The following is an 11,848-nucleotide window of genomic DNA, read 5'->3' on the forward strand; positions in this document are numbered from 1 at the left end:
ATCCTCATCGTCTTCCTAACCACCAACGAGAAATGAATTCCTTTGATGGTGATGTTCACGTTTACAAATTCGAACTACAAACAATGGACATCCACATTGCGATTGTTTGGCAGCGTGAAGGCATTACTCTAAGGTCGACTCGGAGCGCAACGTTATGTTACCGGAGACGAATTTGAGAATCAAGAAGTAAAGTTGATCTAATTACATTAGTTAACAAATTTCCCGCCGCTGTGGTTATTATCCCGGTTTGTTGGGACTATAATTGAACTGCAGTTGGCTGCCAGGCCAGTAGAACTATTGAGGTATTACTTTCGCCACGCGTGCTCTACAATCTGCGTGGAAATGCGTGAAAGCATCCGTATTCATTTGTGGCGATCGTGCTTAGCCTGTTCGATGCGATTGTTAATTACATCGAAAATGAGGTAGACGGTAGACTTTATTATCAAGCAAATCTTATAAAATATGATATATAAGCGCACACCAAAGTTTCAACGATATCGCAGCGGACTAGTCATGTCGGCGCAGAGGTAATAGCTAACAATTCAAATCCTCACACGGAAGCGGAGAAAGCTATTCTGCGCCATACCATGTCATAAGCTCGTTCAAAATCTACGAATATCCCAATGTAACTGCTCCTAACGTAAGGAGAGTTATTGATACCACTTTTAATTGAACTCAAATTCCACGACTGATCCAGACAAACGATGATCCGTTGACGAAGGTTGAGATGATATATTCGAATGAAAGACGTAACAAATGAATGTCCCGAATACAGCAAATAAGGTAGGTCGTGAAACTAGGTTTTAAAATAGTGGTCGCCTGCGGTTAGAGTTAGATAAAGAGACAAGCCTGCACGATTAAAACACGGGTTAGTGACTATAGCGACCACGCATGACGCAACGTAAGCAACAACGTACATACAGCAAACAAACTGAACTAAAGATGCGACGCGCAATCAGCATATATAAAGGACAGAACACGCGGCGCCTCATCAACTAATGATAATAATCACCACATTAAACGAACTAGACTACACTAAACTAACACTGCAGAATACTGCAGTAACATGGCTCCCACGAAACTGCAATTTGATGAAATTGTGGTTTCGCAAACAAGTAAGTTCAATAATGGCTCCCATCGTCGGGGATCGACCCACAAATACATGGCACACTAAGAACTGAAGACACGTATACATACGTACGATAAGCATACAGAAATCACAAGTATTCAAACAACGCCGTCATATTAATTAAAGGTGAGACAGATCCATGCAGAGTGAAAATAGCGGCTATACTGTTCTGTTTTTATCGACCAAGAGGGTGACTCAACCAGTAGTATCAGTTTGTGTATTGGCCTTTGGAGATACGTAGGTTTCCCGTTAGAGTCTCTTCGTCCAACGAGTATCCTTGCTTTCCTCACCAACCCATCATCTGAAGGATAAACGGATTCGATTCTCCCCAGTTTCCAGCGATTCCGTGGCAGATTTTCTTCCGACAGCAAGACGACATCACCGACTTTCAGATTCGGCACGACGCGTGTCCACTTTCGTCGACGTTGCAGAGATTGGACGTACTCCTTTCTCCACCGATTCCAAAATTCGTTGGCCATGTACTGGACTCGGCGCCACCTGCGTCTCAAATAAAAATCATCTTTTTGAAACACACCAGGTGGAGGCAGAACAATTTTCGATTTCAAAGTTAATATGGGATTCGGAGTCAAAGGTTTCGGAGCTGAAGGGTCATTAATGCTTGAAACATCTAATGGTCGCGAGTTAACGATACATTCAACTTCACAAAGGACAGTTCTGAAGGACTCGTCACAGAGCATGTGACTGAAGTTATTCAGCAATGGGTCAAGGGCCGATTTTATCGTTCTAATCTGACGTTCCACACATCCTGACATGTGGCTGGCATTCGGTATCGTAAACTTGAACTCGAAATAATCACAATTATTCGACAACAGGAATTCACTTATTCTTTTCTGATTCATCGCCTTCAATTCTCTCTCAAGCTCGTTGCTCGCGCCGACGAAATTGGTCCCACAGTCACATCGCAATTGTTTGATTACTCCTCTCCGACAGATGAACCGTCTCAAAGCATTTATGAACGAATCCGTGGTTAAAGCATTCAGCGGTTCCAGATGAACTGCTCTCGAAGACATACAAGTGAAAACGACACAATACCTTTTCACTGTGGACCTCCGTTCTTTGATGTAGTATGTTCCGAAGACATCACAACCAGAGAAGGTAAATGGTGCTTCTTCGTTTAGTCGATCTGGCGGGAGGTCGGCCATCTGTTGGTTCTGCATCTTTGCCCTGAGCTTCTTACAAATCACGCCATTATGTATCACCTCCGATACGACTGATGGACCTCGAAGGATCCAAAAGCCACGTTGTCTAATAGAATTCAAGGTTGTGTACCTACCCATATGATTCACACCTTCATGGAAGTGGCGAACCAACCGTCGTGTCAGAAAGGACTGCCTTGGAATTATCACAGGATGTTTCACATCGAAATCTTGACTCGAGTTTCCAATACGTCCACCAACACGTAGTATCCCGTCAGAGTCGAGGAAGGGATTCAAGCTTGCCAAACTTCCACCTGTTGGTGTCTTTCCAGCCGAACGATTTTCAGCGCCATGTTCTTTCAAGGCGTTGATCTCCTGTGAAAAAACTTCTCTCTGGAGAGAACGGATAATTATTTTTTCAGAAATCACCATTAACTCGCTGGACGAAGTGTAGGGTTGTTTTCTTAATATGTTTATGTACCTGAGGCAGTTGGCTACCGCTTCCACCGTTCTTTTCCATTCCGAAATGGACTCCAACCGTTTAATATCGATGAAATGGAGACCACGAACTTCCGCGTCCGTTTTGATCTGAAACGCAGTCGCTTTTCGCATTTCAGCATTAACTCCCAATGCATCTCGTTCGGTTGGCGTATAGTCGTGATCACTAGCAACAACAAATGGTCCTGATTTCCACAAAAATTCGGGACCTTTCAGCCAACGACAATCATCTGTGAGGTCTTTGCCATCGATACCACGACTGGCATCGTCGCTATGGTTCATCGCCGAGCTGATATGATGCCACGAGCTAGGTTCGGTGAGGTCATGAATAGTTTGCACCCTGTTAGCAACAAACACATTGAAACGTTTTGACTCATTTCGGATATAGCCCAAGACAACCATGCTATCAACCCAAAAATACTCGTTCACCGTTTCGAACTTCAATTCATTTCTCAGGAACTTACTCATCCGAGCAGAAACCACAGCAGCGTTCAACTTCAAACGCGGTATAGAAACCTGTCGCTTCAAAGGGCCAACTCTGGCCTTGCCAATTACCAACAAAACACGGGCATCTCCCCTTTCGTTGACCAAGCGTACGTAAGAGCATTGGCCATAAGCATACGTGCTGCTGTCCGAAAAATGATGATATTCAACGTACACGATCTTACCGAAACTCGGCGGCTTGAAACAGCGGTCAATGCGCAAAGACTCTATCGAGGATAACATTGAACACCAAGCCACCCATCGGCGCTTCAGCTCATCGGGCACTTCATCATCCCAGTCCGTCCCAGCTTTGCAAAGAGATTGCAGAATGAGTTTTCCTTCCAGCACCACTGGTGATATGAAACCCAACGGATCATATACGGAGTTGACGAAGGATAAGATTGAACGCCTGCTCACCGCACGATCGGACAATTTTATGTTGAATCTGAAACAATCATTCTTAACATCCCAAATTAGCCCCAATGTTCGAGTGTTAGGCACGATATCATCACATAGGTTTATTTCGCGATACCCAGTTGCTCTATCTTCCGTTGGAATAGAATTCATTACCTCGGCGCTATTCGAAACGAATTTGCAAAGTCGTAACTTGAAACTAGCGCACAGTGCTTTGCTGCTTTTAACCAAGCCCACGATTTCTTCAACCGAATCTTTCGACGTAATACCGTCATCCATATAGAAGTCGTCGCGTATGAAATCAGCAGCTTCGGGACCAAACTGATTTTCTCCGTCATCAGCCGCCCGCTTCAATCCAAAGTTTGCACAGCCTGGTGAACTTTTTGCTCCAAACAAGTGAACTTTCACCCGGTATTCCACCAGGGGTCCATTCTTGATGTCGTGGTCTTGGAACCAGAGAAATCTCAGAAAATCCCGATATGGCTGAGATACAATGAACTGATGAAACATAGCTTCTATATCTGTGCACAAAGCCACATGTCCTTTCCGAAACCTGCAAAGAACTCCAAGCATCTCATTCAGTAGTATCGGGCCAGACAACAAAACATCATTCAGGGAAATTGAGCAATATGGAGCAGAACAATCGAATACGACTCCGATTTTATCCGGTTTATGCGGGTGATAAACTCATAAGTGTGGTATGTAATTCACTTTGCCATTTGCGAAATTTCTGTCAGTTTCTGGTACTACCTCGGCCCAATTGTTAATGACATTTTCCATGAACGTCACATAGTCTGCGGAATACTTTTCATCTTTCAGAAGGCGCTTTTTAAGTTGACCGATTCGTTTCACAGCTAGGGGCTTGTTATTCGGTAACGTTGCCGTACTGCTTCAAGGGTAAAGGCATTTCCAAATGACCATCGCATCTTTGAAATGTGCCTTCTTTGAGAATTTCGACAAGCCTACGGTCTTCTATGGACATTGGAATATGCTTACCATTGTATTCCGCAAATTCAATCTCAAACATGGTCCCTACTGATTGAGGTGGTAATACTTCTTTACATTTCGAACCGAACACAAGCTTGTCATCTAGGGCCGTAGGTCGAATTAACGTTTTGTGACAAATGACGGAATCCTTAGCAACGTCCAGACACATTGGACCTACAACTCCCCAACCTAATATGGTACGCACGCCATACGGTTCATTGTCCCCTCCAGCCACGACGTCTCTCGGCCGCAATGCTTTCGGTACATCTGTGCCGAGCAATACGGAAACATCCAACTTAGAGTCGTACGGGACAAGCCGATCACATACCTCTGTGAGATGTACCCACGCCTTGCAGATTTTACGATTGGGAATCTGGGTGCGACAGACTGGAATCTCCTTTTCCGTGAAAAGTGTCGCCACATCAACTATTTCTTGTCATAACTCAAGATCTCCAAATCCTTGACTTTCTTGCAAGGCGTGTTGATGTCTCTTCCGGCAAGAGTTGTCAAGGATATCGCTGTATCCGTTCCATCTAGGTCAAGCTTATCAAACAGTTCGTCTGAGATAAAACTGGAGTTGGAATGGTCGTCAAGGACGCAATAACAAAGTACTTCACATCTCGCATTATGTTTTGATCTAACCCAAACAGGTACAATGAGCGCGCTGCTTATTCCTCTACCATTTGAATCGCATATCTGCGTACATAGAGAAGTTGAGTTACTAACTTCCTTTTCATGATCTGTGTCAAGATGAAGACATGTAGGATGCCTTTTGTCACATTTGGAACATTTTGCTCGCTTGGTACAGGATCTTGAAATGTGAGTTTTACCAGTTTTGTTGCCACAGCCAAAACACAGATAAAGAGCATAAAATACCTTTTTACGCTCCGCCATGGGTTTACCTTGCAATTTAGTGCAGTCAGCAATATGATGATCTCCTTCACAATGCAAACAACTTGCCTTCTCTACATTGAACGCGAAAGAAGTTGTTTTCGGTTTCGGTCTGCTCTCGATGTTTCCGCTGTCTTGCACTTCAAATTCAGGCTGATTCTTGATATCGGATTGGTCCTTAACAAATCTCACAATGTTAACAAATGGCGGGTAACTATCGTCGTTACCAGTTAACCGCTTGTATTTGTGAACTTCATCCTTCCACTGGTTTTTCAAATAAAGCGGGAGTTTGTTGACCACAGCCGGTATTTGACAAGACGCATAGTCCAGTGTTTTCAAGTCCGTATTTCGTTCCTTGTTGGCTGAAACTTGCAACAGGAAATCAGAAAATTCGCGAAGGTCATGCTTACTTTTGACGGGCTTCCACGCTTTCAGTTCATCGATGAAGGCGCTTCCAATCGACGTGCTGCCACAGTATCTGAGCTTCAGCTCTCTCTTTGCAGCGAAGTACGATTCCTCGGTATTATTTACGAAGTAACCATCGACAACCTTCAATGGACCGTCACCTAAATATTGCCGTAACAAATTCATTTTTTCGTTAGTATTTTGAATTCTGGACTCTACCAACGCCTCAAACGATGCTTCCCATTTCGGAAAATTTAAAGGGTTACCAGTAAACTTCCACAGTCGAATGCGTGGAAGTCTTTGAGCTGATATCATCTCCCTCATCATTGACAGAAGTAACTCCTCGTTGCGTTGGAGACCATCGAGAGTACCGCGAGCATTTGAGTTCGATGCTGTGATATTTGGAGCTACGCCGGATCTACTCACGGGATCACGCGGTATCTGTGCATTACCTGCAAACATTGGTACAAAGTTATCGGAATAGACGCTAAGCCTATTAGTTCCTGGTGGTGCAGACGGTGCTTGAGCGATGTGTCCCGCGATCGTATTGATTGAATATTCGGCGCGTGAATAATCAGCCACGCGAGATTCATTGGCCACCACACGAGTACTAAATTGTGGTCGGTCACGAACATCAACTGTATCTTCAACAGGATTCATCTCTGGACCTGTTGGGTGTTCGTCAACGGCGATGCCTGTTGTTTGATCGTGACGTGAAACAGCTAGTGGCTTCATGTAGGAAGACGGCTCACGCGAGAGATTCTCCAACTCTTCCATCAGACCGAACGGATTTTCCACTTTCTCCACTTCCCTGCACTCCTTTACGATCGCTTCTTGCGCGGCGATCTGCTTTTTCGTTTTGAGTGCATCACGCTCCAGCTTTACTTTGTTTTCAAGCAACACCTTTTGCGTCTCGAGCGAAGCCATCTTTTCAGTGAGTTCTGTTTCGAGTTCTGTTTCTTTTTGCTTGAAAGCCAAACCTGCTTTCAGCACGGCTGCCTTTTCCTTCGCCTTTCGCATCTTTTGAATATGAGATTTGACACTGCCGGCTTTCGAAGAACTTCCGGATGACTTGGTTCGACTCGACCGACTAGAACGCGAACGTCTATCGCTTCTAATATCCCCAAGACGCTTCGACACTTCTAGCTTGATTTCTGCTATTGCAGCTTCCAGACGTTTGAATTCTTCTTCAAATGGGACATACTCGTCGTCTGGAAGAACATCTTTCATCACTTTCAGAATATTTCTCAAACTGTCTCTGTGCTGTAGCATCAGTTTCAAGGACTCCCCTACTTCACTTTCATCACTCGAGATTATTGCGATCTCGGAGCATTTTCCATTCTTCGGCTCAAATGTTCAGTGCTTTCTGAATATTGTGCCTTTATTTCTTTGTTCTTACTCCGTGTCGCCGCTGGCCGCTTCTTCACTACATCAGACGGTCCTTCACCGTCTGCATTGCGGTCGTTGCACGGTACATTGGCATCATCAGCGGACGTTGCATCGACATGTGAGGGGCGATGGGCTTCATCGGATGCCTTTGCATCAGCGGATGTTACATCCACATACGTGGTTCCATGAGATTTATCGGCGTCATCAGTGGACGTTTCACCCACAAGCGCTGCTCTATGGACTTGATCAGAAGCCTTTGCATCAGCGGACTTTGCATCCACATGCACGGTTCCATGGGCGTCATCGGATGCCTTAACACAGGGGTTCTCAACCCGCGGCCCGCGGGCCGCATGCGGCCCGCAGACGGTTATTTTGTGGCCCGCGACATGTTTCATCATGAACGCAATTACTACTGACACTGTATTGTTACATGTAATTGTATTTGTAATTGTAATTGATTACTCATTGTTGTGTTCTAGTTTCTTGATATATGCTCGAGTTGATTGTTAGGCCTATTGTTTTGAATGGGTATTCGGCTGGACTCTTGTTCAAGAGAATCGCTCTGTGTCGTACATTTTTAAAGAGTGCTTCCTTCGCCGTGAATGGTTTGAGCAGAAACAAGAACAAGGAACGGGAAATTAAACAGCGAAAACTGAATTTGTAACTCTGCGTGGAAAAATGAATTTGTTCTCTCAGATATTGATTGAAAACCGCTGTGTCATATGTGTCGAAGAACAGTTGTCGTAACGAAGCGTAGAAGCTTAAAATGATGCCACGACAGTTTTTTCTGTATAGTCATACACATCGGCTGATCTGAGAAAACGTTACCAGCTAGGTGTCAAGCCGGAAATCCATATTTAGAGGAGTTGTCACAATTGCCGACGAGACGACGGTACAGTTGCATCCTCCAGAATTGCATGGTATAACGCTAAACCCAAAAATATCCTAGAGAAGTTATTATTGTAATAAAACTTTAACATAATGTGCAAATATTCGCTGTTTCCGAAGCTTAGCACCAAGGACAACATCACCTTACAAAATTCGAAGCTACAGTTATCTGATTAAACAGTGACCAGAAGAGTAACAGCAATATCATTCGATCTTTTATCGCATGTTCTGAAACATGTTGCCGCGTATAGACTCACTTTAGCCGCCTCGTATTGGACGAATCCACAGACTCCACAGACATTGCATAGCTAATTATCTGGGTGCATTTCTTCAGAGTGAACATATTTGCAGAGTAAATGCTGGCATGGCAAACGTGGAGAGGGGACCAGCGTAAATCACCGACTTGACAAAGCTGACTTCTGTAACTATTGGGGCAGGGCTACAACCATGGTAGGAAAGAAGGGTTGATTGGTTTGCTCATGAATGACCCCGAACGCCTGACTTCTTCTCATATCACTGAGAGCTCAAAGTGATAATGGCCTCAGTAACGAAAAAGTTACCGTAATTTTATACTTGGTCACTCACGCAATGAAACAGGGTTTGAAGGTGTGATCAGACCAGTTGACCCTAAAGAGAGTCATATCTATCGCACCCTGTCCTACGCTCTCAAGTTGTAACTAGTTATGATTTCCTGAAACATTGTTATTTTCTTTACGGTTGGTCAAATTTTCTTTACGGTTGGACATATCAATAAATATTTCTCTGTCTCATATACCGACTTGGCAACGAATGCAATGCACGCTCCATGAATGGAATTACTTGCACCGCTGACAGATGCATATTCTCACAAAAAAGCAACTGCAAACTTACGAACGTTGTCCATTAATGTGTTGGAAAGCATAAAAATGTGCTAAATGCCCGTATACGACTGGCAAATAGGCTACAGAAGACTACATTTAATATTAGACCACAAATACAAGGTAAAAATTTTCTGCGGCCCGCAGCGTCTTTTTCTGTTCAAATGCGGCCCGTGATACAAGGAAAGTTGAGAACCCCTGCCTTAACATCATGAGTACCCATCTCGTGATTGGCTGGCGTATTTTCTTTCGAAGCCATCTTCGAAATGCTTCAGTCTCCCGTTCTTACAAGCGTATATTTTAAAACTGTAACTGCTCCTAACGTAAGGAGAGTTATTGATACCACTTTTAATTGAACTCAAATTCCACGACTGATCCAGACAAACGATGATCCGTTGATGAATAGGGTTCTGGTTTAAATCAGGCTGATTTAAATCAGTGTGATTTAAATCAGGTTTTTTTCCTTGATTTTTGATTTTAATTTCACCATTTTGATTTTAATGATTTTTTTGATTTTTTCAAATTTTCTGACGAGATGCGTGAATGTGGTTTATTATCGGACAATCATGTGCGTTTTATATAAACCGGGCGTAGTATTTCGTCACCGGTACCGTTATGGTTCAGCTATTTGACAGACATGCGGGAAAAGAGCAAAGAGCGGTAGTCAATCAATATGTTACCGGTAGTGTTTTTGCTGTGGATAGTTAGTTGTCTACGACATGATGCTGCTTTTTCCGAGGCACTCGTGTGATACCGAAAAGGAAGCGCAATCCGGAGTCTCTATCGAAAGATTCCCTAATCTCTGATGCCTAAGCGTTGCAAAAATCAGTTTGCAGTTATTGCGGGCTGGAGCGACGGGCCAACTATAGCTGTGGAATGTGAACACAAGTAAGATACCATGTCATTATGTGTGATTCATATTTATGTAGCTGCTTGAATACTGGTTATGGATTGAAATAGAAACGAATCTGTGTGTACCGTAAACAGGAACGCATACCGTAAAACACCATGTCCCTAGATTTATCAGAACACGCGCATGACGTTCCGTGAAAATCTCACCCTTGACTCATCTCCTCAAGCTCGATGCTAAGCAATCAAAGGCCATAACTTCTGCCATTTGCAAACGTCTATAGGGCAATCCCGCTTGTAAATGTTAACCAAAAATATGGTAGCTCGTAAGATTGCCATTTACGTTTAATTTTACTTCAGAAAAAGAGAGACAATACGGCACTTGGTTTTTGACTTGAACATGCATGCTGTGCTCAGAACAAGCAAGCTCCAATTACATAGAATAACTGTAAGCAATGATAGCGACATCAAAACATATGGAAAGAAAAGATTTAGATTAGTGGTTTCAAAACTTTTTTTGACTAATCGCATGTCTGAATTAAAAATCTTGCATTTTTGCAGCCATCTCTGGACAATACCTCTGCTGCCCTTCTCTTATCAAGCTGGATGTGGCTCAAGCTCGAGATTAAAAAGACTATTGCTCTTTGTCTGGACGATAAAGTCTAATGTTGTCAAAGATGCAGCTATAAGAGCATTAACTCATGTCGGGGACCATCATTTAGTTTCATGGATTCTAGATCCTCGAGTTAGAGGATGTGGCTCGGACAAGGGACATTAATCGCAAAAGAGTTGTTCGAGACCTGGCAAAATGATTATTTTCAACGATGGAACCAAAATGCAATGATTAGTCTGCTGGTTACCTAATCGAACAATGAATTGGATTGACTATGATTGTAAAGTTGGTGAGTATAATTGTGTACACTCCACACACACTGAATGTCCCTTATCTTCCCTTGATTTTTAGGAATTTTCGATGCAGAATCGAGTATCTCGGTACCATATCTAATTCATCAGCCAGCATTATTCTGGATGGATCATGCCGATGTTCTCCAAAGCTTTCAAGACTCGCCTTTTGTCCGTCGCACATGCTGCATCTTGTGAGGGGCATCAGTCATGCAGCCGCAACTACAAACAAGAGTCGTGATTGCCTGCCACAGGCAAATCTTGAAGTGATGCTCCGAGTGAAAGATCACTTCATGGACTATGGTACTAACAAAGCAGATAAAGAGTTCAGGAAGATCAACAGTTTGCTGGCAGGGACCAATCCATCAATCAAGATGAAGATGAAACTATAATGGATGGTCCCGAGATAAATCAACATGTTCTTCGCTACTAGAACAGATCAGTAATGATTCTAACGACCCATCATTACCACATAGGTTGAACGTTTTCAGCTATGTGGGTGATGATTTACAGCCCCACATTATGAAAGTTTAAGCGTTATCCTTCATCACCTTGATTGACAGTGTCGTCATTCATCGCATTTTCTTTTATTCGTGTTGCAGTTGTTATTATGAGTAAAAAAACCAAAAAAATCAAAAAAATCATGATTTGAATTAATTATTCGATTAAAATCGATTTTAATCAGAGGCAAAATGATTTAAACCGGAACCCTATTGATGAAGGTCGAGATGATATATTCGAATGAAAGACGTAACAAATGAATGTCCCGAATACAGCAAATAAGGTAGGTCGTGAGTAGTGTAGTTGGTATCGTTTGTGCCCCGCCAATCACAGAGCGCCACGTCATCCTAATTGCCACGCCCATGCCCAAAGCCACGTCACCTTAATTACCACGCCTATATGACACCCATTGCCACACCCAAATATTCTAATGTTTTGTGAATTTCAATACCGATTTTCCATGTGTATTTAGCAATATGTATTGAATAACTTGCTTC

At 43.2% G+C, this 11,848-nt stretch overlaps 2 protein-coding genes and 1 long non-coding RNA gene across 3 annotated transcripts; 1 reads left to right on the forward strand and 2 right to left on the reverse strand.

Annotated features, from left to right (window-relative positions):
• Positions 1–717: 717 nt before the first annotated feature.
• Positions 718–2,369, reverse strand: LOC145452342 (uncharacterized). The gene has a single exon (XM_080330550.1). The coding sequence runs from the start codon at positions 2,305–2,307 to the stop codon at positions 1,246–1,248; it is 1,062 nt and encodes a 353-aa protein (XP_080186676.1). The 5' UTR covers positions 2,308–2,369; the 3' UTR covers positions 718–1,245.
• Positions 2,346–4,924, reverse strand: LOC145452715 (uncharacterized). Its single transcript, XM_080330875.1, has 2 exons — positions 2,439–4,924; positions 2,346–2,395 (listed from the first exon to the last, which is right to left on the reverse strand). Exons 1-2 carry the CDS (start codon positions 4,252–4,254, stop codon positions 2,346–2,348), a joined length of 1,866 nt encoding a protein of 621 aa, XP_080187001.1. The 5' UTR covers positions 4,255–4,924.
• Positions 4,925–9,151: 4,227 nt separating this feature from the next.
• On the forward strand, positions 9,152–11,584 carry LOC145452343 (uncharacterized). The gene is made up of 3 exons (XR_013919308.1): positions 9,152–9,986; positions 10,509–10,849; positions 10,912–11,584. It is a non-coding gene; the product is annotated as an uncharacterized LOC145452343 (long non-coding RNA).
• Positions 11,585–11,848: the final 264 nt, after the last annotated feature.

Source organism: Botryllus schlosseri, chromosome 12, assembly GCF_051294905.1.
Source record: "Botryllus schlosseri isolate E-star chromosome 12, Bs_hap1, whole genome shotgun sequence".
In the NCBI taxonomy this organism is placed as follows: Eukaryota; Metazoa; Chordata; class Ascidiacea; order Stolidobranchia; family Styelidae; genus Botryllus; species Botryllus schlosseri.

Coding starts and splice junctions, on each gene's coding strand:
- LOC145452342 (XM_080330550.1), bottom strand. CDS start 2,307: ATGCAGAACCAACAGATGGCCGACCTCCCGCCAGATCGACTAAACGAA.
- LOC145452715 (XM_080330875.1), bottom strand. CDS start 4,254: ATGCTTGGAGTTCTTTGCAGGTTTCGGAAAGGACATGTGGCTTTGTGC. Junction 2,396..2,438: donor GGTTCGCCACTTCCATGAAG/GTGTGAATCATA, acceptor GAATTCTATTAG/ACAACGTGGCTTTTGGATCC.